This window comes from Cryptomeria japonica, chromosome 3 (assembly GCF_030272615.1).
Source record: "Cryptomeria japonica chromosome 3, Sugi_1.0, whole genome shotgun sequence".
Classification (NCBI taxonomy): domain Eukaryota; kingdom Viridiplantae; phylum Streptophyta; class Pinopsida; order Cupressales; family Cupressaceae; genus Cryptomeria; species Cryptomeria japonica.
The window spans coordinates 93,459,280-93,485,452 of record NC_081407.1 but is presented as its reverse complement, the minus strand read 5'-3'; the positions used below and the strand labels follow the sequence as shown (position 1 = coordinate 93,485,452).

General features: G+C 39.1%; 1 protein-coding gene across 1 annotated transcript in view; it reads left to right on the top strand.

The window, feature by feature from the left end:
• Positions 1 to 26,173, top strand: part of LOC131044075 (dehydrogenase/reductase SDR family member FEY) — an 88,772-nt gene that overhangs the window by 14,533 nt on the left and 48,066 nt on the right. Inside the window, exon 4 of the mRNA XM_057977346.2 lies at positions 18,475 to 18,611. Coding sequence (XP_057833329.2) covers positions 18,475 to 18,611 — 137 coding nt within the window. The remainder of the gene's footprint in view (positions 1 to 18,474; positions 18,612 to 26,173) is intronic.

Here is a 26,173-nt window from a genome sequence, read left to right as displayed (position 1 = left end):
TCAGGAGCGTTGAGTACGCAGGACTACCTCACAGAGGAGTGATTGGAAGAGGACCCGGCGAGGTCAGAGTTTGTGAATCCTATACCTACTTGCATCATCCACCAGGGAAGAACTACAAGTTAATCAATGATACTTTCACGATGAACATCACAAGGACGTTGCAAGGAGGGATTCACAACAGATTATCTCAAGATGCCCAGGAGTTGATCAAGAGGTACGGTGCTTGGTTCATTCAGTTTCCCAAGTTCACTTACATTAGAGTGTATGGATGTCCTTTACCTTCATACATTTTGCCGAGGTACCCGACAGACAGAATTGTGTTACTTGAAGTAACAAGGCAGTTGGCAGCATATGTGAAGGCATTCAGACACAGACATCAGAATGGAGTTCAGGTACCTATTATTTTGGGTAATTCAGTTGAGGTATGTCCTAATGTCTTAGCCATGGATGACGCAGAGAAGGAATTAGCCTTGTATCCTTTTTCATCTTTTGCTTGGAGGAATAGTTTTGATCCACATGGACATTTAGAGGAGACGGTCGGTAGAAGATTTAGACATGAGTACCAGATTGAAGATTTTATGATGAATCTCCTAGATGATCTCGAAGTGAAACGTAAGATACATTCTAGATTGCCTTTGGATTTCATCAGGAAATGTAAGATTTACAGAGTGGCCGACTGTTGACGTGTATTTTGTACACAATCATACACAGAATAAAATACCATTAGGCATCTTATCCTCTCTTGAGAAAATAGTCTCTAACTGCTGAAGATCTGCAAAAAGGATCAGTTAGGTGGACTCCAAGGTTCTTTTAGTGGGGTCTCCACGTGTGGACAAGCTTTTTTAGTGGTATGATGTGATTTGCTGTTTCCTTCAAGGCTTCTTACGGATTCAATAGTTCGAAGGTTTTACTAATCTAAAAGGAACTTTCAAAAAAAAAGGAAAAAGGACAGGGTTTGAGTAAATCTAATCTAGTTTAATCCTATGAACGACTTAGCATGAATGAGACTTGGCAAGACTCAACCAATTTCAATTTTGCCATAAGATAACAACTCAACTGAAATTAGTGCGATCTTCTAAGGTAATAATGGTGTTCAATGCATCAAAGACCAAGGACACTACTACGAAGGTACATATCCTAGATGCGAAAATGCTTGAAGGTTAAGGACTCAAAACGTTTTCCAGTCGACCACGCAAGGCGTTCCTACAATCAGCAAGAAGCTAGTGGTTTGGATAGCGAATCCTACCAAATATCAAACCTCACACTTAGCCTTTCAAATTAACAAACTACTTTGATTGAGCATGATTCAAGTACATCCAACAACCATGAAGATAACTCAAGAAACTTGCAACAAAACACCATAACTTCAATATTTTATTGATTTCCAAGTCATCATATACAACAATTGCTTGAACTTCTCTCTTCAAGACTCAATCTTGCTACAAAATAAAAATTGCTTACAATTCTAATCTCTCAACTCTATTCTCTATTTTCTATTGACTATTCTATATCAATGAAATGAAAAATGGGGGTATAAATAGCATCCCCAATTACAATGAAAGGTCCAGATTGAAAGTAAATCAACGGACAAGATCATGACACCTAAACCCTAATTAGGGTTTGTTACAAATGACCTCCTTTTTACTGAACAACATTAAATACATAGCCAAATATTAAATTTGGCACAAAAATCTAGGAGGTATCAGCCAATGAGAAATAAGATGTCATGTCATCTGTAACAACCTTTCATCTAGAATCTTATTCCCTTTCCAATTCTCTTTCTTAGCATATGCAATGAATTTTGTCACAATTCCTTCGATTTCTGTGCTTGGAATCTCGGGAAGATTCTTGATACTCTCTTCTAAGTGGATAACCTGATCAAATGCATCTAGAAGAGCTGTGTCCCAAGTGGGTTCAAGTTCCTTAGTTCTATCAATTAGGAGCATGGTGGCATACATCTGATCATACTGCTCATCTGTAACATCTGCGTCCTTGCGAAAGATGATCTTGATTCTATCTTCAAATTCTTGTAAATCCACATCTGTCTCGACCTCGATCCTTCTGCCAAGAATGGTACGAAGTACCTCAAATACTCTGTCCTGGATCGGATTGATCACCTCCTCAACTTGACCACATCTAATACTGATGTCCTCAAAGAGAACACTCTTTATATGGAGTAAGGTTGACCACTGAAACAAACTGTGAGAATCGCCTTCCAAGATCTTCTCTTGTGCTAAGATTCTTCTGGATGTATGTCTTATAACCTTCAAGACAGGAATGACAACGTCCTTGGTATGGGCAAATGCAGCTACTGTTGCCATCAGTCTGTGGATTATCTCAAGGACTTGGATAGCCTGGTGGGTGATCTTCGACATCCTTGTAATAAACTCAATGGCCACCGTGTGAGATCTATCCATCCAATTACATGTACGCTGGACCATATTCCTGAATCTTTCCGCTTCATTGATTGATTGAAGGGGCAATGCCTGCAATGGTGATCTAACTGGATCCTGACGTCCCAAAGGTTCATTGATGTGACTGAAATATGTCCTCCATGCACCGACCTCTTTCTCAAGCTTTCTATTCTTTTCTACTTCTTCTCTGAACTTGTCCTTCAATGCCTCAAATGTGTCGGTGGCATCATCTAAAGTCTGCTCTGCTGTGGATGGTCCTAACTCAATAGTCTGTATATGATAGTCCTCTGCTAGGATCTCACCCTCATATTTGTCTGCTGCCGGTGTAGCTATCTGCAGTTTTCTAGATCCAGTCTCATCTCGAATCATCTTGGACATCTTTGTAGCCTTCTTCTTCTCTGTTGTCATATGTGAACGTCCAACAAGGCTCTCTAGATCGATTTCACTGTCCTCGTCCTCAATTACGATCACCTTAGTCAATCTTTCCTTCAACCAATCTGGGATATTTGATCTTGTCTCTTGAACTTGAATTTCTTTGTGTACTACTTCTTCTTGTCTGGGAGGAGACGTTACTTCATTATCATTATCTAAATCATAGTCTTGGAGAGATCCATCGGATGAAACATGCTGTGCCTGTTCTTCCTCCTGTCTGTCATTCTGTACCATCGATTCCATGGATTCTTCCACTCGAACTGTTCTATCTTCTGGCCTGGAAGAAGTACCTGGTGTTTGATCTTTGTTAGCACCTTGCTTTTTCTTGGAAGGCTCTTTCTTTTCTGATCTTTCCTTTCTCTTTGAACCTCTCGAATGGAGATTGCCCTCACTGGCACATCGAAGGTTACCTTCACCTGAATTCCTAGGATTAGGATTGCCTTCACTAACACTGGCTCCTCCTTCGGCTGGCTTTTCTTCCAAAGTAAAAGACATGGCTATGCCTTGTTCTCTCAACTTCTGATGTTGAATGTCTACCCATTTGCGAGTACAAGACAAGACTGGTGCCATCAATTCATCTAAATCCACGGCCTCGGGCTCATTCCAATTCAAACTTATTGTTTTGCTTTCTCTATCATATGAAGATTGGATGTGCCTGCCGTTGTCCTAAGCTTGGTCGGCCACTCTGTAAATCTTACATTTCCTGATGAAATCCAAAGGCAATCTAGAATGTATCTTACGTTTCACTTCGAGATCATCTAGGAGATTCATCATAAAATCTTCAATCTGGTACTCATGTCTAAATCTTCTACCGACTGTCTCCTCTAAATGTCCATGAGGATCAAAACTATTCCTCCAAGCAAAAGATGAAAAAGGATACAAGGCTAACTCCCTCTCTGCATCATCCATGGCTGAGACATTGGGACATACCTCAACTGAATTACCCAAAATAATAGGTACCTGAACTCCATTCTGATGTCTGTGTCTGAATGCCTTCACATATGCTGCCAACTGCCTTGTTACTTCAAGTAACACAATTCTGTCTGTCGGGTATCTCGGCAACATGTATGGAGGTAAAGGACATCCATACACTCTAATGTAAGTGAACTTGGGAAACTGAATGAACCAAGCACCGTACCTCTTGATCAACTCCTGGGCATCTTGAGATAATCTGTTGTGAATCCCTCCTTGCAACGTCCTTGTGATGTTCATCGTGAAAGTATCATTGATTAACTTGTAGTTCTTCCCTGGTGGATGATGCAAGTAGGTATAGGATTCGCAAACTCTGACCTCACCGGGTCCTCTTCCAATCACTCCTCTGTGAGGTAGTCCTGCGTACTCAACGCTCCTGATTAAGGCATAGATGACATATGAACTCATGTGGAAGGACTTAGTAGCCCTGAGTCTTCTCAACTGTACGTCTAAGCAATGGCTAATTATCCTAGCCCAATGTATTGTACCCTTCCCTTGAACAATCACCTGGATGAAATAAAACATCCATTTTTCAAAATAGAAGGCATGAGGTGCTCCTGTAACTCTGTTGAGCATGGTAATCAAATCTCTGTACTCTTCTTGGAAATCGATCCGGTGTGGTGTGTTCGGTACTTTGCTCAGACGGGGACGACTCTTGAGTAGCCAGTTCTTGTTGATTATGCTTAGACAAGCATCTGGATCATCATCGTACACTGATCTGGCTCCTTCAATGCTCTTGTATATCATGTCCCTGTGCTCTGGAAGATGGAAGGCTTCACTTATGGCCTCCTCTGAAAGGTACGCCAAAATGTTTCCCTCATTGGACACAATTGTCCTGGACTGTGGATTGTAATGACGGGCACACTCGATCATCAACTCGTGACACTGAATGGCTGGAGGAAAACCGGCCGCCTTAATGATGCCACTTTCTATTATTCTCCGGGCGACAGGTGATGGCTTGCCGATGTAAGGGACCTCTCGGAACTTCCTCGTGCTAAAGTTCCCCAAGTTTGTATCTCTAATGTTGCTCCACTTGGACACGATCTTGGTCTCCACTTCTTCAGTCTTCTGATCTTCTTTCATGAGGGCCGAGCGACTGGTGGATGCTCCCGCCTTTGGGGTCGCCATACCTACACAACATTTCATTATAAGAAATAGATTTTGCAATAAATAACGTAGATAAGAGAGATAGATTTTAGGAAACCTCATGATAAGTCCCTAGAGTTATCATTTCCTAAAATACAACGATTGAGCTAAGAGATTTAAAATTCAAAATTTGAAATATGACGATGAATGAATAAAACAATAAAAATTAAATCGCCATACCTCGATAAAGCGCTAACTCTAGAATGCAAAAAACAAAATTTGCCTAGGCAAAATTGAGGTATAAAGATAATCTTCAATACGATCCCCTCAAATTTGATTTCGCCACCTCTGGAGAGAATGTGATCTTCAATTTCGCACTTGGTGTGGTCTTCAAATTCGCACCTCTTTTGATCTTCAATGCAATTCGCAACTCTTTAAACACACCTCGCACGCCTCACACCACCTTGGGAATGTCTTCGCCACCTTTGGTTTGAAGTCGCACCACCTTTGGAATGTCTAAGCGCGCCACCCTTGATCTTCAATGCAATTCGCACCACCTTTGGAGTGTCTTCGCCACCTTGGATAGATGAAACTCGCACTATATTCGCCTCTTGTCAACTCGCATAAAGGAAGGTAAAATAATGATGTAGAAAATGATAATTCCACCCCCCTTATATAGCGCTTGCATCCTTTACCCCTTAGGCCGACTTAATAAAAAATAAAATCATTTTTTAAATGATTTGCAATGAAATGACAAGGCCGACCCCCATATATGAGCGCTCAAATCGATTTTTTTATTAATTAATTAATTAATTATTAATGCCTTGCGTTTTTAAATTGCAAATTTCGATTTTTAAATAAGGCAAAAATAATTAATAAATGTTAACGCCATATTAAATGCCAATAAAAATGGATTTTCAATTTTTTAAATTGATTTAGCATTTAAGGAAAATTTGAATTGTTTAATTTGGCGCCAAAACTGGAAAACAAAGGGACGTACCTCATCGCTCTGGTCCCTTGGAGAGGGACAGGAGCGATCCATTATTTTGTCTTGGTTTTGCATTTTTTCACGATCAACTTCTTCATCTCCACGTTAAAAATCGATCATCTTGATAGGTTCTTTGCATTTGATCCTCTTGCATGTGTGTTTAAGTGCCTTTTGAGTGTACATCGCCCTGGTCCTTGTACAAAGGACAGGAGCGATCTTCTTGTTTCCATGTCCATCTTGCATCTTTTAACTTCGATCTTTTATTGTGGGCGAATAACATCCTTTGTTCGTGTCTTTTGCGCTTATTCCATTTGCTCGCATGAAGTTTTGAGCGTATTAAAGGGATCATCGCCCTTGTCCCTTGGAGAGGGACAGGAGCGATCCATGTCCTTTCCTTGACCTTGTCAACTTTGCACTTCGATCTTCATTGTAATGTCCTTCAAACGTCGTCCTTCACCTTACCTAACCTTGCTTCGCTTTGATCTTGAAGGAACGTGCGTGCTTTTGATGATATCGCCTTGGTCCTTGTCCAAAGGACAGGAGCGATGTGAGGCTTTTACATTATTTGGCGATGTTTGGACGTTCAAAACCCTTGCGAATTATCTTCAAACGATGCCTTGGACCATATGCTATCTTAAGACGTTTTGACTTAGCCTAATCTTGAAGCAAAACAAGGAATCCAAAGCAAATCGCCCTGGTCCCTTGGAAAGGGACAGGAGCGATCTAGTCTCCATGCTCAAAATAATGATCATTTCACGTTCAAAACTCTCATTTATCATCTTTTACCATACCATGGACCCTCTAAAACATTGCAATGTCTTGTCCTTACGTAAATTTTGCATGAAATGGCCAATGCATCTAACATCGCCCTGGTCCCTTCCTGAGGGACAGGAGCGATCTATGTTATAGGGTGTCAATTTCTTTATTTTAACGTCCTTTAAGTGTTTGCGCATGATGAAAGCGCCTTGAAATGTCCTCGCCACCTTTTGTCCTGGCTTGGATCGGCCTTGAACCTTGGAGGGACGACCTTGAACTTGAGAGGGACGTATCTTCACCATTGTATCGCCCTGGTCCCTTGGAGAGGGACAGGAGCGATCCTTCCCTTGTGGCTTTCATCTTACTTTGCCATGTGCTAAGTTTATATTCAACGGATTCGTCCTTCTTTACTCTATCCGTCCATGCCTTGACATTGTTTGGAATTTTGCAAAAAAGGCAATTATATCAAAAATCGCTCTGGTCCCTTCCTAAGGGACAGGAGCGAACTAGGCATTTAGCATTGGTATGGACGTCCCAAAAATCTTCAATTTATATTCAATGCATTCATCTCATGTTCTCCTTCGTTTTTGAACGTAAACTTGCCTTGACCCCTGTCTGGATTTTGCAAAATGGAGGAAATCGCTCTGGTCCCTGGGAGAGGGACGAGGGCTACAAGGTACCTCGCCCTGGTCCCTGGGAGAGGGACAGGAGCGATTTAGTCAATATAGGTCATTTTCCTTCATTTTTTGCATCTCAAATTATATTCATTTGGCAAAGTATCTTCCTTCGGACGTCCTCCAATTGCTAAGTCATCAAAATCTTACACGGACAAGGTGAAATTTGAATTGTAGCTCCGGTCCTTCACTGAGGGACAGGAGCGATTTTGCTCCTACAGGCCAAAATATCAAGATTTTTCACATTTTAACACTTCACGAGGCGAAAACAAATCAATTCCAATGCCCAGGATCAAACTTCAAAAATTTGGTCAAAATATTCAATCAGACAAAAATTCACATTGACGGTCATCATTTAGACAAGTTTAAGCTCTGCATGAACATTCCAATTGAAAATTAGACCATTTTGGCGAATTCATTGCATTCAAAATTTGCATTCTAGAAAAGAAGCTCAAAAAGCTCTCAAAAGTGACTGGATTTTGGCTTGAAAAGGCAAAATTTAAAACCCTAAGGCTTGGCCCTAAATCCAGACAACTAACTAACTAACAAAACCCTAAAAACGAAAGCGAAAACGAACGAAAAACAAGCAAAAAGAGGGGGTCCCCATTTGCGATGGGGCGATGTGTGAAATGGTCACAACATCTGGCGACACCACTGAGAAATGTTGCAAAACATTTGGGAATCAATCTTTCTAAAAGAAGACCCAGAAAACCTCTCTCAACAAATCCAGGAGTTAAGAAACACTTACAAGAAGAGACCATCATATTGAGACAAAGTATCAAGTCCACAGTTACCCATGTGTGTGCAAATGCGTTAATTCCCCTCAACAAGACAATCATGATCTTCAGGTTCCCCTGTGATAAGCTACGTAGTTGGTCTAAACTCCAAAAGCATCCTGGATAGAGCCTCGCTGCCAGTCAGACGTCTATAGTCCCGACGAGGTTATCGCCACAAGCTCACGAATATTGCTCCATTGCCAGTCAGGCGTCTATAGCCCCGATGGAGTTATTCGCATATTCCCTTTAGCCAATTTGATATTTCCTCTTAGCTCATTTCTTTTCTTTTGATTTTTTCATTTTTCTATCTTTTCTTTTGATACTGCTTTTCAGTTCTGTCGATTCTTTGGCTCGTGAGTAATGAAACTCACTAGGGTTTGAGGATTGTGGTGGCGCTGAAGCTAGACTTTAGATTTTTCACTGATCACAGCTTCGCCTGTAAACCATAATGACTCGGAGATTATAAGTATGTGAAAATATAATAACTGAAGGACAGAATACGTGAGTTCAATAAGCTAACCTACTTCAATGCAAATACGTCCTGACTCAAAGCTTCATTAAAAGAAACTCCCTTAGTAATTCCAAAAGACCTCATGATTTTCCAAATGCATCCAACAATCCAGCAGGAAGTCAGAGCGTTATATAACAAAATCACCCAATGTCAAATGGATACCCCTCAGGACAAAACAAACTAACCTAAAAGCAAAAGCACCTAAACTACAACAAAACGGGAACAAAACAAAACAAAAAACAACGAAAGCGAACTAAACTAACTATGTACAAGGGAAGGCCTTGGCATTTTAGGATTGAAAATAATGTTTGAGATATCTCCCATTGACAGGCAACGGGATGTCCTCTCCAGTTAAAGTCTGCAATCTAAATGCGTTTTCTCCCAAGTCTGCAATCTAAATGCGTTTTCTCCCAATATCTCTGAAATTTGATAAGGACCTTTCCAAAGCTTATCAAACTTATCATGTTCTCCCCTTTTCTCATGAGCTTTGTCCCAATACAGGACGAGATCCGAAATTCGGAACGCCTTGACTCTTGCTTGTCGATCAAACCATCTCTTCACCACTCCTTGGTGTTTAGCAAAGTTATCCAGTGCTTGATCTCTTTTCTCTTCTAGGTTCATCAACTGTGTCAACCTGGCCTGCACTGCATCAGTGTCTTCCATGTACTCCTGAATGAATCTCAAGGTTGGAATCCTGAGTTGCATGGGGAAGACTGGGTCCTGACCATAGACTAGAAAATAAGGCGAAATGCCTAATGCGTTCTTTGTTCTGATTCTGTCTGCCCATAAAGCAAATCTCAACTGGGTGTGCCATTCTCTGGGGCTTCTCTCTATTAATTTCTTGATAACACTGAGCAAATTTTTGTTTGTAGATTCTGCTAATCCATTACCCTGAGGATAATAGTTTGATGAAAACTTGAGGGTTATCCCGTACTCAAAAGCCCAATTTGAGAATCTCAATGATGTGAATGCCGATCCATTGTCGCAAACCAACGCATAGGGACATCCAAACCTTGTGATTATGTTCTCCTCTAGAAACTTGATTACAACTTCAGTTGAACAAACCTTAAGTGCCTGTGCCTCTGACCATCTGGTACAATAATCTGTAGCTGTAATGATGTACTTGTGTTGTGCTGAGGATGCGGGGTTGATAACACCAATAAAGTCCATTCCCCATTTCGCAAATGGTCTGGCTTCAATCACGGGATTCAGTGGCATGGCCGGATTTCTCTCTCTTATAGCTGCGACTTGACATGTGTGGCAAGTCTTAATGTGATTGAATGTATCTTTAAAAAGCGTAGGCCAGTAATATCCTGCTCTTAGGATCTGGTGAGCTGTGGCGAGGTTGGCTCCATGTCCGGTTCCAAACTTGGAATTGAGGAAAGCCAACCACCTGGTATATGTCACTTCATAATATATCGGAAAGTGTGGAAGGAAGTTGATTCTTCACTCCGAACATCCGTTGCCGCATCCGCTCCATGTCCAGGAATTCCATGTTTGTGTCCATAATTTTCTTCCATTGAGATGGCAACTGTGAATTTGGATAGAAACCTTCTTGCACAATCCTTAATTGTTCCTTCCTCGCAGCGATCCCGGCCTTTGACATGGTACTTGTATGAAACTTGAAGTCAATATCATGGAAAAATACTTAAAACAATGTGTTTCCAGAATTATCTAAGTTCTGATTTTTAATGATTTTGACAAATTTAGCATCAAAAATCAGAAATTCTAACAATGTTTATCACGAATTATAGAAACAGCATAAGATTTGATCAAAAGTAGGGTCTAAAATCCTCATAAATTTTACATTTTCAGATTTGCATAAAGTCTGATCATAAAAACAAAGTCTGAAGACAAGCTGGTATACTCAAAAAGTTGACAAAAATGAGGTCCGGAAGTATACCACAAGTCTGAATACACTTGGAAAAAGGTGTGTGTAAGTCTGATTTTCAGTTCCAAAGTCTGAATACACCTTCCAAGGTCAAAATTTTGACTCCAAAAGTTTGAAGACAATCTGCATATGACGAAAATCAGTGACTGAAAGTAGTCACAGCCATGTAAAGTGTTTGCATTTGAATGGTTTTACTTCTCCAAGGTAAAAAATGGCTATTTTTGGGCAAGACTATGTGGCTGGAATTGAAAAATCAGTCTGAAGACAACTCAGAAAACTAAAGCTTCAGACTGTAACAACAATGGCTTCCACACAAAGTTCCCCAAAAATCTCCAAAATTGACATCCAAATGAAATCGCCTAAGTGTGAGGATGACTAGAGATGAAAATCAAGTCTGAAGATACGAAGTTCCAGCCAACCATGGTGTCAAAACAACCTCCAGCTATGATGCCAAACTCAGATCAGAATGTAGTTGCAGCCCCTTGTCAACAATGGCGCCCAAAATTAGTCACAAAATTAGCCCAAATGTGGGGCGATCAGCCACACACAAAGTTCTGGCTTCCCCAACAATGACGCCACACCTCCAAATGGCCTAATGTGGCTCAATCAGCAACAAAAGTGGCTGTAGCTTCCTCTCTAAGGGTGGCACCCAGGTCTAATTGGACAGATAACTCTCTTCAATTTGCAATTTCAACTTCAACTTCAATGATGGTGTCAATAATGACATGTAGACAAATTCGCCCAGCTGGGAACTCCAATCAGCCTCCAATGGTGTCTTCAATCAGTCACATCAGCGAAATATAATAATATTATATTGCTGGCTGGGTCTCTTTATTCATGTTTTCACCTTGAAACTTCACCGCACAAGCAATGTGGAATTAAAAAACTTGCTTTTATACTTGCCTGGGGAAAATCGATTTGCCTTGGGATAATTGATTTGTCATTAAATAAATGTTTCCAAACATTAAATAATTTGCAATAAGGCAACAATAATTAAATGGGAGCACACTTGTCATTAGAATTATCCACTTTCATTAAATTTGAGCCAGTTGGGGAAAATCGATCCATGTTTGGATAACTTTTTGCATTAAAATTCCTCATAACCCATCACAAATGGTCATTTGGGGAAAATCGATCTCCATCAGGAACATTAAATTGTTTCATTTCATTCACTAAGTCCCAAAAAATCCACTTTGGGGGAAAACGACCCCCATTCGGACAATTAAATTTTGTCATTTTACTTGCATTGTCTGGAAAAAATCACCTTGGGCAAAACGTAGGTCATTTGGACACTAAAATCATGTTCATTTCGTCATTTTTGTCCATATAAATCACCTTGGGGAAAATCGATCCCCATTTGGACACTTTATTCTCATCAATTTCCTTAAATTTGTCCAGAAATTGGATTCGGGGAAAATCAACCCCCATCAGGACAAGGAATTTTGTCCACATTTGAGTTCATCATTCATACTTGGGGAAATTTGCACCTCATCGGGAAAGTTTCCAACACTTAGTGAAATTTTAGGCCTCCCAGTGGAAAAACGTGGTCCATTAGGACAATTATTAGGATACTTGGGGAAAAACACCCCTCATTAGGAAAATGAGTGGGGAAAATCATGACTCATCAGGAAAAAGTCTATTCATGCCTTAAAACTCAGGAAGAGATGTCCTTTCATTTGGAAAACTCATTTTTAGACCTTGATTTCATGTTTCCCATCAGGACTTTGATGATTTTCGCACCACTAAGTATCCAGACATGCCAATTTTCATCGTAATGCATCATGACATGCACCATTTAACTAGATTTTGAGCAAGAAAATTAGGATTCCATTGGGACAAAGTGCAAAAATGACTTAATTTACCTATTAGGAGTGAAAAACAACTCCTAAAGGATTTGTTGACGCTTAGGCACAAAAATATCACCGACTTAGATTCATCTAAACTCATTGACGCTCAAAATCTAGACTTAGGCAAAATCAAGATCACATTAACAATTTGACATTTTAAACACCTGATCCTACTCAAAAGTCAAAAACCTGATGACACCTTAGGCATGATCATATCAAAACTTGAGACTCGATTGAAAAGCTCAAAATTTGCCACCTGATTGCCAAAACCCTAGACTAACACGATGCATAAAGAGGAAAGAGGGGGTCCTCGTTTGCAATGGGGTGATGTGTGAAAAGGTCGCAACAGGTCCATGATGGAACAATAACACTACAATGCACGCATTGTTAATTCCATTGTGGTACAAAAATAATAAAGCATAACTCTTCTCTGCTGCTGTCATGTGAGGTTCTTCTATAGGGTGTATTTGGTTTTCTTGCGTGGATGCCATTGTTATGTCTTTACAGTCCTTTACCATTTCTATCATTTTCATCTTTTCATCTTGAAATGATATTCTAATTGGATCTTCTACCATGGTAATAAAACAAGTACTTTCTGTTTGTGGTGGCACAGAACATATTTTCAGTATGCATAGCTTGTAAGATACTCACCTTTGCATAGAGTTCTTTTCAGCATAGAGCTATAGATTATCTGATTTTTGGAAGTGAAGTGATGCATTGATTCATGAACATTGGATTTGATCATGGGGATGTAGAAATCAGCATGCAGCTATAGATATATTTAATTTTCAGTTGATTTGTTTGTTGATCACCAGTAACTTTTAAATTGGATAAGCAACATAACCATATCGGCACATGTATGAGGGATTGTAGCAGTTAGAAGTTGTGCTATTATATATCAGTTATCACTTGTTTATTATATTTCTTAAATATTTGTCATGTCCCCTTTTGTTGAAAATTGGATTTTGGCCAATATCAACCCATTTTATTCTTCCATGGGTTAATTGGACAAGTTTAGGGAAAATAATTAATTTAATATTTATGAATGTCCAAATATTTTCAAATATCAAAAGGACATTTAAATATTAAAATTAAAATATTTGAAAACACTTAGTGGGTGTTGGATTTTGTGCCATAATGGCAAGTTTGAAATATTTCTAATTAATGAATTTCCCACCAAGAATGGAGTGGGAATTGACATATTTCTAATTAATGAATTTACCACCAAGAGAAAATTTGGCAAGATTGGAGTGGGAAATTGAAATATTTCTAATTAATAACTTTCCCACCAAGAGAAAATTTTGCAAGAGTGGTAGGAAATTGAAGTATTTCTAATTAATGATTTTACCACCAAGAGCAAATTTGGCAAGCAAGAGTGTGTTGAGACATTTTCACACTTCGCCCCATTGCAAATGGGGGACCCCCACTTATTTCACTTTCTAGGGTGGGTGTCTTAGCTTAGTTGTTGGTAGTTTTAGCCTTTTGCTGTTAGCCCTTTGCTTGAGAAAGTACAGTATCTCAGGTTGGTGGGAGGTAATTAAGTCTCTCTCTTTGAGTTGGAGTGAGGTCAGTTAGCTCTCAAAATTTAGGAAATGAATGATTTCATGATGATCATCCCATTTGATCATCTTCATTGGCTTGCAAAATCAGAGATGAGGTGCTGAAATTTGGCTAAGGCAAATTGTTTTAGAGTGAAAGGATAGGCTGAGGTCCAAGTAATCATGAAGAGGCTTGGGGCAAGGTGATTGAGTAAGCAAAATGGGCATTTTAAGGTCACTTCCTTTGATCCCCCAAAGTTGCGATCTAGCTTGAGTCATTTCCTTTGACCCCCCAAAGTTGCAATCTAGCTTGGAGAGCTCTAATTTTGACTGAGGTGGAGCATTTGATGTACTTTTAGTGATTCGGGAAGATGACAAACTCAAGCTTGACGCCTTTGAGGCATTTCCTTTGCCTCCGAAAATCAGCAAACTGCATGAGTCACTTCCTTTGCTCCACTCAACCTGTGACCTGCATTGGAGTCACTTCCTTTGAACCCCAAGATTCATTATCTGCCTTGAGACATTTCCTTTGGGGTGTCAAAACTGCGATCTTTCTCTCAAGCTCTTCCTTTGACACCTCAAATCCGCAATCCTTTCTTAGACATTTCCTTTGCTAGGTGATGATTGTGACCATGCTAGAATGCTTCTAGGAGGCTATCAAAAGTCTGATCCATGACAAGCAAAGGGAGCGAATGGAGTAACAAGTTAATCAACAAGTGATGAATCGCTGCCAATGCTCCTTCAAACATTGACCTTAGCATTTCCTTTGGGGTCCCAAAGGTGCGAACTTCCTTTGATGCTCTAAAAGTGTGAACTTTTACCATGGAACTTCCTTTGCCTCCCCAAATCAGCGAACTTCCTTTGGGGTCTCAAAATCAGCGAACTTCCTTTGCCTCCCCAAATCAGCGAACTTCCTTTGGGGTCTCAAATCAGCGAACTTCCTTTGACCCCCTAAATCAGTGAACATCCTTTGGGGTGTCAAAATTGCGAGCTTTTACTTAGCACTTCTTTCGCTTACCTAAAAACGTGAACCTTCTCCTTCCTCTTCTAATGCCTATGCTAAAACGCAAACTTTCACTTCCTTTGACCATTTAAAAACGCGACCCATCCACCCTTCACTTCCTTTGCCTTGGCAAAAGTGCGACCTTTCCTTTGATGCTTATTACCCACGATGAAAGGGAAGACATAAGTTTTTAGCAACAGCTTGTAAGAGGGGGCCCATGTAGGAAGAGAGGTATTACATGTTAAATTTTAAAGAACAAGAACAGGTCGGCTTTTGTATGAAAATTTAATTAGATGAAGCAAGTCGTCCTTGTTACCTCTTTAGAAGCTTATAAGATTGAGTTGATGATCACTTTGATTGATCATCAACTCAAATGAATTTCGATTCTCATTCATAGCTAACGATTCTGCATTAAGCAAATTCACATCCTTTCTGTGCCTATAATCAGCGAATTTCTCCACCAGCACAGGTGAAGTTCTATCAAACATCAGGAGCAGGGTGAACTCAGCGAGCTTCCTGTCAACAAGTTATAGACCTAAAGCAACCATTTGCGTACCATAGATTCAAATCACCCGGAGATGGCATTAATGAAACTCTAAAACTGGGAATTTTATATCAAAATCAAGGGTAAAGAAAGTTAAGGTTTGATTTCCTACAGGTCTTAAGTATCTTTCCATCAATTCATAGACATAATTTAGACCAAGTATTTGCAACTTGTGCAATTCCAACATCTGATTTTCAGAATTTATCTCAGAAATTGTATTATCATTGGTCGGATTTTGAAACCTCAGCCACTGTTCAACAGAAATTTAGCCACCAGACCTGATTTTGACAAATTCCTCCAGCTAGGGCATTCTGATTTGAGTATGATTTGATCAGATCACAAGTCAAGCAGCGTCAATTTCAACTTTGGAGACTAATGACCAGTTTGAAAAGATTTTGGGAAACATAAGTTTTGTGTAATGTTGTTTTCATTTCTGGTGTTTTGATTAAAGTTGTATTCTCTTTTCAGATCTAATGCAAGAAGAAATGTGTGGAATGATCAAAGATTGAGAGAGAGAGAGAGATATCCGAGCAACTTGAAAGGTCAGGGCATTAGCATGGTCAGTGATGAGGATCAGCTCCAAGATGAAGGCTCATTAGCTCACATACAACATCAAGATTTTACGGTTACCACATAAGCAAAGACAAAAGCCTAGGGAAGACATTGCAGCACTTTAAGTCTCAAGCTCGTACAAGGCAGCTGATGGGATCATCATCATGAACTCCAAGCAATATCAATGAACTAAATCAAGCACTCAAGGAAGAAATTCGCACAATCTTGAATTTCCTTCGGAAATCCAAGAATCATTGCTAGTATAGCAAGATGGAAGCTCTAGGGTGGAGGTGATCAGGACAGTAGATAGTTTTAGAAGAGCTAATCAAAGTTAGAGGATCGACTAGAGCAAAGAGATATGCCTCCATCACCTACCTTTGTGATGAGTTACAAAGATCAAGCAAGTTAAGGTGGCACCCATTCATCACTTATCCGATCACATCATTCAAAGTTGAGGCGTCTAGGTTCAATGTACCTGACTCATCCATCAAAGAGGACAACTACCACATGGGCACAAATTTCGATGCACCTATCCTCACCATCTATCGACCGATAATTTAAAGAAATGTGTCCATTTTATTGTAAGTCTATCATTTGTCAAGCATTAAATGCTTTGTAATGGGTATAACAAACCCTAATTAGGGTTTCTATCTTTCGATCTTGGCTATTGATTGTGAATCAATCTAAGCCACTCATTGTAATGAGAGCACTATATAAGGCTCCATTTCTTCATGTGTAAAGTTTAAGGGTGAATAGTTTAGCAATAGTGAATAAAAGTTAGATAGCAAGTAGTTAGAATAGAGTAGGAGGAGAAGGCAAAGATTGTTGCGAAGACTTTGTTGTAAGCAACATATTAATTTCATTGAAGATATGGTGAACATTATGTGTTGATTCAAAATTTGCATGGTCTCTACTTCTCATTTAATTTTCATGTTGTTTAGATGAATGGAAGAACTTTGTGCATGATCAATGGTGAAATTCGTACATCCATACTACTAACACCTTGCTGATTGTAAAGTCTTGCATAGTTAATTGGATCCATCTTAGCCAAGCTTAACTTCAATTGCTACTTCTTCATTGATATGCATCATCTTGATGGTGTCCATGCTCGTGGTAGTGATTTGAACATCATACACTTACCTTAGGAGATTGCACTAAACTTTGTGGAGTTGTTGCTTTGAGCCTTTGCATGACAAAGCAGAGTCTAATTGAGTTTCACCAAAGATTGTCTATCTCTCTTACATTCCTAGGATTATACTAGCTTCCTAAATCCTTTCCATTTTTTATCATTTTTAAGCTAAGATAATTTCCACGTTCGAACGACATTCAAGCATTCAAGATTCAATGTAAGTCCACCTTGTGATTCCAGCAAAATCATATCACAATCACCGAGTCTATCCAAGAATACATCAAGACCTGACATTCAGAACCTTGGAGTCATCGCATTTGATCATGTAGTTTAGCACTTGGTAGGATTTTGTTCAAGAGAGGATAGAATACTTAGTATTTTATTCTGTGTTGCATAGTGCATAAAAAACACATCAATAGAGTGGAGCTGTAATTTGTAATGTTTCTAATTAATGATTGTCCCACCAAATTGGCCAAGGACAAGATAAATACAAAGCATATTTGGGGGAATGGATCTTTTATGCCATTTTCTACTTATCAATTTCTCATTGTATGAACTTCATGCTCTACAAAATTCCTCATCGGATGGAAACCCATTGGAGATTGGACGCTTGTGGACTGAAAACCTTGAGTTTCAGGTGGATAATGGATGAAACCCCATTGTTCATATAGAGCAACTTCATCCAAAGGTTGCATTGAAGCTTCGAGATTTCAGTAGTTTCAGCCATTTTCCATTGTTTGTGTTTGGGGCTTTATTGATGCTGTTGCAGTGATTTGAGATGTGTTTTGAGGGGTTTGTTGATGTTATTAATTTTGTATCAAATCATATGCTATGCATTTTCAATTTGGAAATCAAACAATATCAACGTGTGGTGTTACAGTGACATTGGTGGTATTCAGTTGTAATAGTTTTTTATGTGTTTTGGTTCTAAATTGGAGTTTGAAGATTCTATTTTGCTTATGTTGTAAGTCAGGTTTCAGCCCTGATAATATGCTTTTGGATATCATAAAATACATTCCAGTGGTATTCTATGACGTTTCATTCAATTTAATGTCCTTTTATGCAAGACTAGCTGACTAGTTTTGGTGTTCTAGGATAAATTTGGTATAATATTTGTGAATCTATTTTCCAGATCTGAAAGTAATATTAAATTTTGGGTTGAGGACATTACAATATTTGTACTAGTTGTTACAGATTATTCTAGTGTTATTACGCTATAAATGCCAACGAAGTTACTTTATTTCTCCTGAATGATTATGCTTACTTTTAAAAAAGTTTTCCTATCTTTTGTTATGCTCGTGGAAGATGTTTAACTGTTACAAATGAATGAGTAAAGTCTGACCTTTTGATGTATACACCAGCACCTCAGAAATTTTCTAAAGATGGCTTTGAAGAACATCTGCAAGTGAATCATCTGTCACCAGCACTACTTACGCTTTTGTTGCTACCCTCTCTAATCAGAGGTTCTCCTTCACGAGTAGTAAATGTCAACTCTAATGTAAGTTTCTCATCACCTATGCAATGTATGCTGCACTAAAAATATGAAATACAACATGTCTATATGGTTTTTTCATTTTATATTGGGGAATGGTTACAAATGTGGCTCACAACAGCATTGAAGTGTCAAATCCCAGAACAGCAAATATCCACAAAACATACAAAAATTCAGAAGCCTCATGGGCAGCAAAACAAAGCATCCTTATACAACCAAAATGCGGGACTTACCAGCCCTTCACATGGCAGCAGTTACACCATACTTAATAAAAAGAATTCCATCTTCTAAGACAGCTAGCATATATCATATCAGAGCCAATAAGGTCATAATCAACAGCATCAGTTAGACACACTAATAATGTAAGTTAACTTCAGAATTTCTGCTCGAAGAAGAATTACCAGTTTTTACAATATGTATAAGAGTGAAATTGGTTTGCACATCATTCAATTCCTGGATCGTCCATACAAAGTCATCATTATGATCATAATCCTGTACCTTGGATTTATGTAATGTCCCCTGTTGGATTACCCTATATTCTGCCCCGGAATCACAAATTCAATAAATCAGGGAACATAATATAGTTAGAGATATAACTTTACCCAAAGGATATAAAAGCAAGATAGATCCTTGTTGAGATCCTGCAAGCATGTTAGACAAATATTGAAGATACAATTCATAAGATCAACCAATACTAGGGTTAAAGAGTATATATTCATAATAATCTAATCATATACATAGCTAATTTATTACATGGGTACAATCATAACGGAGCTCAGACAAGGAAACATGATAGAGTGCTTGAAGCGATCCTCTACCCTAGGCCTAAGAGTGGATATACCATCCCTTTTGGCCTCATGTGGCCTTCTGCCATCCATATGAGGTGGTGTACCTAGTGAGGAATCCTATAGCCATTCTCCCTCATCATGTCATCCTTATTCACCCTCCTATGATTGAGACTCCCTTGAATCCATCCCAACAATCTATCAATGTAGAGGTTGGAGGAGAAACTACAATAGGGTGCAATCTATCAATGCAGAAGTTGGAGGAGAAACTACAATAGGGTGCCCAAAGCGATTCTCCACCCTAGGCCCAAGAGTGGATATATTATCCCTCTTGGCTTCTTATGGCTTTCTGCCATACATATAAGGTGGTGTACCTAGTGAGGAATCCTGTAGCCGTTCTACCTGTTGATGTGTTTTTTATGACCTCATGCAACACAAGATAAAATACTAAGTATTCTATCCTCTCTTGAACAAAGATCTCTCAAATGCTAAACTATGTGATCAAACGAGACAACTCCAAGGTTCCGATAGTCAGGTCTTGACTTTATATGTGGATAGACTCAATGATATATGATATGATATTCCTGGAATCACAAGGGGACTTACGTTATGAACTACAACTGGAACTTGAACATTGGATGCATCAATCATGTGATGCTGCTTCGCTTAAATCAACTCAAACTCAAATGGAAAAAAGGACAAAGGGGGGAAGGTTTTAGAGAATCAATACTAACTCCTAATTCCTAAGGACAATGACAATAATGAATGATGTTTTGATAGACAAATCCTTCATGAAACTACTTTCTACTTAACCAGAGATAGCTCACAATGCCATAGAAAGAGTGCAAATCTTCTAAGGTATTGAAAGATCTTCATGTTGTAAGCAATCCATTCAAATACCCAATACTAGCACAATTCAAATGAAGTATTTACAATCGAAGTTAGCCACAAATAATGATTGGGTTCAGGCTAACCATGCGCTACAACTTGCAATCAGCAAGGTGTAAATGGTATGAACCGAATGATTCATCAAATATCATCACCTTTCTCCATCACAATCAACAAACTTTATCTAATTTTGAGGATGTAGCAAGAAACCATGCAATATGTAGAAGAAACAACACTATTCACCGTAAATTCAATGAAAAAGTATGTTTATTTACATGCCTTGGAAACAATTTCTGCCTTCTTCTACTCTATATCTAGCTACTTGCTATATAATGTCTATTGATCAACTATTAATCCTTACAAATGAGGGGAGCAAGTCTTATATAGACCTCTCTTTACAAATGAATGGCCAAGATCAAATCCAAATCAACGGCCAAGATTACTAGATAAAACGCTAATTAGAGTTAGTTATAACTTTGCATTACATTTAATATTTGACCAATGATTTGATTACATATTTTGGACACATGTCCAACATTGAATTCTAATCAATAGGAATTGAGGTTAGGTAAGACAAACAATATTTGATGAAGTGACATGTGTCATTTGCTCCATTGTTGGATGCATTAGGTTCAATGTATCTGGACTTGTTGACCTTGATTGATGAATGAAGGCGAGTTGTTGCCACCTCAGCTACTTGCACGTCTTTTAACTCATCACAAGTGTTTGTGGTTGAGTGATATCTCTTGATACTCAACATTTCAAATTGCTCCTTGATGAATTTGATGATAGTGGGAGATATTCCCGGATTGCATCATCTTATCTGATTTGATCACTTTCACCTACCTTCATACTTGGGAATTCACCTTATGCTGTGTCTCACCTTTCAACCTTGGAATCCTTCACCTTGACTTCTCTTGACCTTGATCCTTGTATTGATGTAAGGATATCTCCATGGTGTACTAGCCTTGAATCTTGGGTTTCTAGAGGAAATTCAAGATAATTGCGAAATTTCCTCTTCTTCATTGCTCTATCTTGATTTTGCAAGTCTTCCATTGCATTATTGTGAAGTGCTCTCCATGCTGTCTGTGAAGATAGATGATATTGTATCTTGCACATCTCATCCTTCATGCTTGTGAATCTCGACCCCTTCGCCATCTTGCTGAGTCTTGCATCCGATCATGAGCTGCACCTCTTCATTGACTACACTGATATCCTTCCTTGAAGCTTGACCTCCGCAAGCTGCTGAGATATCCTTCTTCACCATCATTCAATCATCTCGTGCTTCTCTCCTTGCAATCTGTTGTTTGCAGATGAAGTTATCTCTGGATTTTCCTCCTTTGCCTTGCTGGTTATCATCCCTATGCATCGCTTGAGCGCTTTCACTTGCATCCGCCTTCATTCCATGCATTGCCTTTTGCATCAGACTTGAAAGACAGAGAAAACACCTAATTATGATTGTGAATGGATAACAAACACATAAATTTATCCCTGTTTCCATAAAAGTGAATCTTAACAAGTTCTGATTTCATTTTTAATAATCTGGAAATGTGCATTTTCAGATGTAGAAATTGTTTAAAATCAGGACATATATCTCCTTCAACTTCTACCGACTGGTATCTTAAGTTTGATTTATCTTGTTATTGGATCGGTTATGATGGAACTCATCTCAGGTTGCCACAAATCGCCTTAAAATTTGATAAAAAAGTCGTGGATTAAAGAGGGTCGTGGATAGTCATCATCATCGTTCAAGCTTGTAAACTCCAACACTTAGTCAATTAAGTCACCTTCATCATGTTGTTGATCTTCATTCTCCAAGTCAAAGATTAAGTGAGTTCATTGTTTCTCCACTTCATGGATCAATCTTGCCATTTTCATGCTTGAGTTGTGGATTTTAGCACCTCATGGATGTGCTCAAGTCATGGATTGATCATCATCATTCATCCTCATCATCAAGATTTCTTCATTCAACCTACCTCAAGACAAGCTTAGCATTACTCATCAAGACATAGGGATAGCACAACTCCTACTCATTATTATTGCCTTCAAAGATCCTCAAGTCATGGACTCCCTTAGGTTGTGGATTTTAGCAACTCAAGAACAAACTTGCTCACCTACCCTCTTAGGTTGTGGATTTTCATGAGGCCTGGATTTTCATGTCGTGGATTTTCATGATTCATGGACAAACATGTTGATTGCCACCTCAATTTGATTGCTTTGCTTGCACACTTAGAGGATTCAATGATGAATTCACCCTTCGCCGCCTTCACTTAGCATCATCTTCAAGGTTATCAAGGTCGTGGATTTAGGTGAGTCAAGGACAACTCACTTCGACCTCTTCACTCATTGATTTCACCAAGTATAAAGTGACTTCTTCACAGGGTTAACTTGGTATTTACCTTCTTCATCCTTTCTTAGACTTTGAATCACCTTCATTAAGCACTCAATTTTAGTTGATTGATCATCACCTCTTGATTGTGGATCTGGAGGGCAAACACTACAATTCGCCACCTTCATTCATCTTGACCTAGTGAACATCCAAGTCGTGGATTTTGGCATGTTGAGGATAAAAGTTACTACCTCACTTCATAGTCCTGTATTCCACCAAGTCGTGGATTTTCTCCAGTCGTGGATTTCTTGAAGTTGTGGATTCCAGCTAGTTGTGGATTTGATGAGGTTGTGGATTTCTCCACCTCATGGAATTTTCAATTGTGTCCACACTTTGTCTCATCATGATGTCGATTTCATCCTAGGTGAGGGTTTCATACTTGAATTTCCTCTCGGAAATCCAAGGAAAACAATTTATACTCTTTTTCATACTTCCCTCATCTTCACTCATAATCCTCTTGAAATCTATTGTCTATCCACTTAGACTTGATTGATCCTTGTCTCCTCATCCTGTCCTTAAGGCACTAGACTTGCTTGATTGCTCGTCTATCATGGAACTCATGCCTTGACCTAAATATTGCATTGTGAATCTTTTGCTCAATGAACATCTTGACTCTTGTCAATACTTGAGCATTTTTGACAAACAAAAGCTGAAGGCTATTTGGTCATCTTAGTCCAAGACATGGATATCTTGTCTTGATCACATACTGACAATCAAGACACTGCATCTTCTCACAAGCAAAAGGTTAATGACTAAAGAAACTACCGCCAAGATAAGCAAACTAAGCAAAAGAACTATCCTACGAGCAAAAACTATGGGAGTCCCCATTTGCAATGGGGCAATGTGTGAAAACGTCACAACACTACCCTAGGTCCAAGATTGGATATACCATCCCTCTTGGCCTCATGTGGTCATCTTCCATCCATATGAGGTGATGTACCTAGTGAGGACTCCAATAGCTGTTCTCCCTCCTTGTATTATAAGGTGCCTAAAGCAATCCTCTACCCTAGGCCCAAGAGTGGATATACCATCACTCTTGGCCTCATGTGGACTTCCGCCATCCATATGAGGTGGTGTACCTAGTGAGGAAGCTTATAGCAGTTCTCCCTTTTTGTATTCCCTTCTTCACCTTGCCATGATTGATTGTTTCTATTTGGAAATCCACATGGTTGCTTATATCTATATTATTTGAATTATTACTTGAATTAATATGTAAGGAATTGTGCATTCAATCATTATCATGTTGCATACATCAGGCATATATTGAACATATATTCATGCATACCACAGATGTATGAGAACACTATTTCTTGCAATAAATAATGATTTCTGATTCTGATCTGATCGCTGGTGTATAATGTATTGATCTGCTCTTACTAATGCTTTCGACTGCCTTTCTTGATGCCTTCCCTATCTGCTCTTGGAATAGGCATAATGTGCAATGAATCCATGCCTGAATGATCCACAAACACCTCTTCATCAAACGTTGTAACCTTTCTAAACAGGCCGGCTAACAAGCAGGTTTAATTATATAATTTTTTATTATTTCCAAACCCTTGCCCAAAGCCGGGTGCTCCATACTGGAGGTCGGCCCTAGCAAAATACATTTAATTAACCCAAACACCAAACAGGTGGGCTAGCAAAGAGAAGAAACTCAGTCGACCCTTTTTAATTTCCATTAATTATCTTGCCTAGGGTTATTTGTAAGGTTGGCCTCCTTTGAGTTTCCATTAATTTATTGCATTAATGTCATCTATTTATCCTGTGATCTGTCTTCCAAGGCAGGGGCATGATAATTTACCACCTCTTAAAACACCTTTGGCTGGACCTGGCAAACTAGCAACAGTACTTGGTGTGCAACCTCGAGCTATACTAACCAGTTTTCCTGATCCTTGATTAGCATTACCTGGGATGCTGGCATCTGCATTGTCTTCTTTCACCAGTTCAGAAAAAAAGAGCATTTCTGGACAGCATAAACTGTAATGGGCCATCCATCACAGTTGTGTTCAATGTCTTCAGAGACACCCTGTCTTCAAAATCATTCTTGATTCCTTCTCAAAACCCTGCTGCATAATATTTATGACCTTTTCTTGTCTCTTGTTAACCTGTGTTGTGACCTGCAAGACAATTAAATGAATTGTGACTTCTCTTGAGAAGTGTGTGAGATTCCTTTCGATGTTTTCAAAAAAGTGCTTATTCCTCGCATTACATAGGAACTAGAAGACTCATGTTGACAACACCAACCAAAATTTTGCCTTAAGCTTTTACTATTTCACACTACGTGAAATAAACCCAAACAGGATGTCAAACTAATCAATTTGATTTTTCTTGGACAGGTTCACTCACATAGGAAGGAAGCAACTCCAAACACATTCAGCATAGGGACATGTTGTGACCTAATCACACATCATCCCATTGCAAATGGGGACCCCTTACTTTTTAGGCCCTCTCGGTCTTTTGGTTTTGGTTTTTTGGTCTTTTCGCGGCAATCTGGTCAGTTTGCAAGTGTTTGGGGGTCAATTTGATCAAGTTTGCAGCGTGTTTGAGCAAATTTGGCCAACTCTGGAGTATGTTTTGTTGTTTTAGGGTTTTGACCTTCAGACTTGAATTTGAGGCCTTTCCTTTAGGGTTTTGGAAAAACTGAGTGTTGCATTGGAATCAGGATCCTTTAAGGAACCTACACGTGAAATTTGGGCGAATTCTGAGCAACTTCTATTTTTAGAAAGTTCCTATTTTTAGGGATTTCATTGCCTCCCGGATTGGTCTAATTTTGCCATAAATCAAACTTACTATTTTTAGTGTCTTTGCGTCCTGTTTTGCCCTAACTCTGACATTTCGAAACACTTTATATTTTTGGAAAGTCTATTTGTGGCAGGTTCTTTGCAGGCAGACATTGAAGACTGAGCATTCCTGAACACTCATAAATCCGGAAAAGTCAAAAAGCAGGCTAATGGATCAAAAAAAGGGCGAAGTAAGGACATCCATTCCAGAAGTGGAAAACGTGGAAAATCTTCTAAGTCTAGCACATGAAATTGTTTCAATTCCCAAAATGGTATTTTAATCTGGAAACATTCAAATTGACTTAGTTTGGAGAGAAAGAAGTCAAAGTTCACTGCATAGTGAAAGTGACGCTTAGTCTAGAAGTAGGACTCTAAAGTGGGGTGGAGGAGCCCCCCAAATTCCTTCTCATGGTATTTTAGCGCCCAAGTGCAAGTATGGGCGCTCAAGCAAGGGGGCCATGGAAAAGCAACAAATTTCAAAATTCCTTCATAATGATGAAATAGCACCCAAGATGAAAGCAAAGCGCTAAATGGAGGATAGCAAGGAAAGTCAAGCAAAAACAAAATTCCACCACTGCAGTGAAATAGCGCCCAAGTGCAAGGATGGGCGCCAAAACCATGGCACTAAGGAAAAAGCATTCAAAGGTTGAATTCCTTCATCAAGGTGAATCAACGCCCAAGGAGAGGCTAGAGTGCTAATTCCAAGGAGTCAAGGAAAGTTGAAGG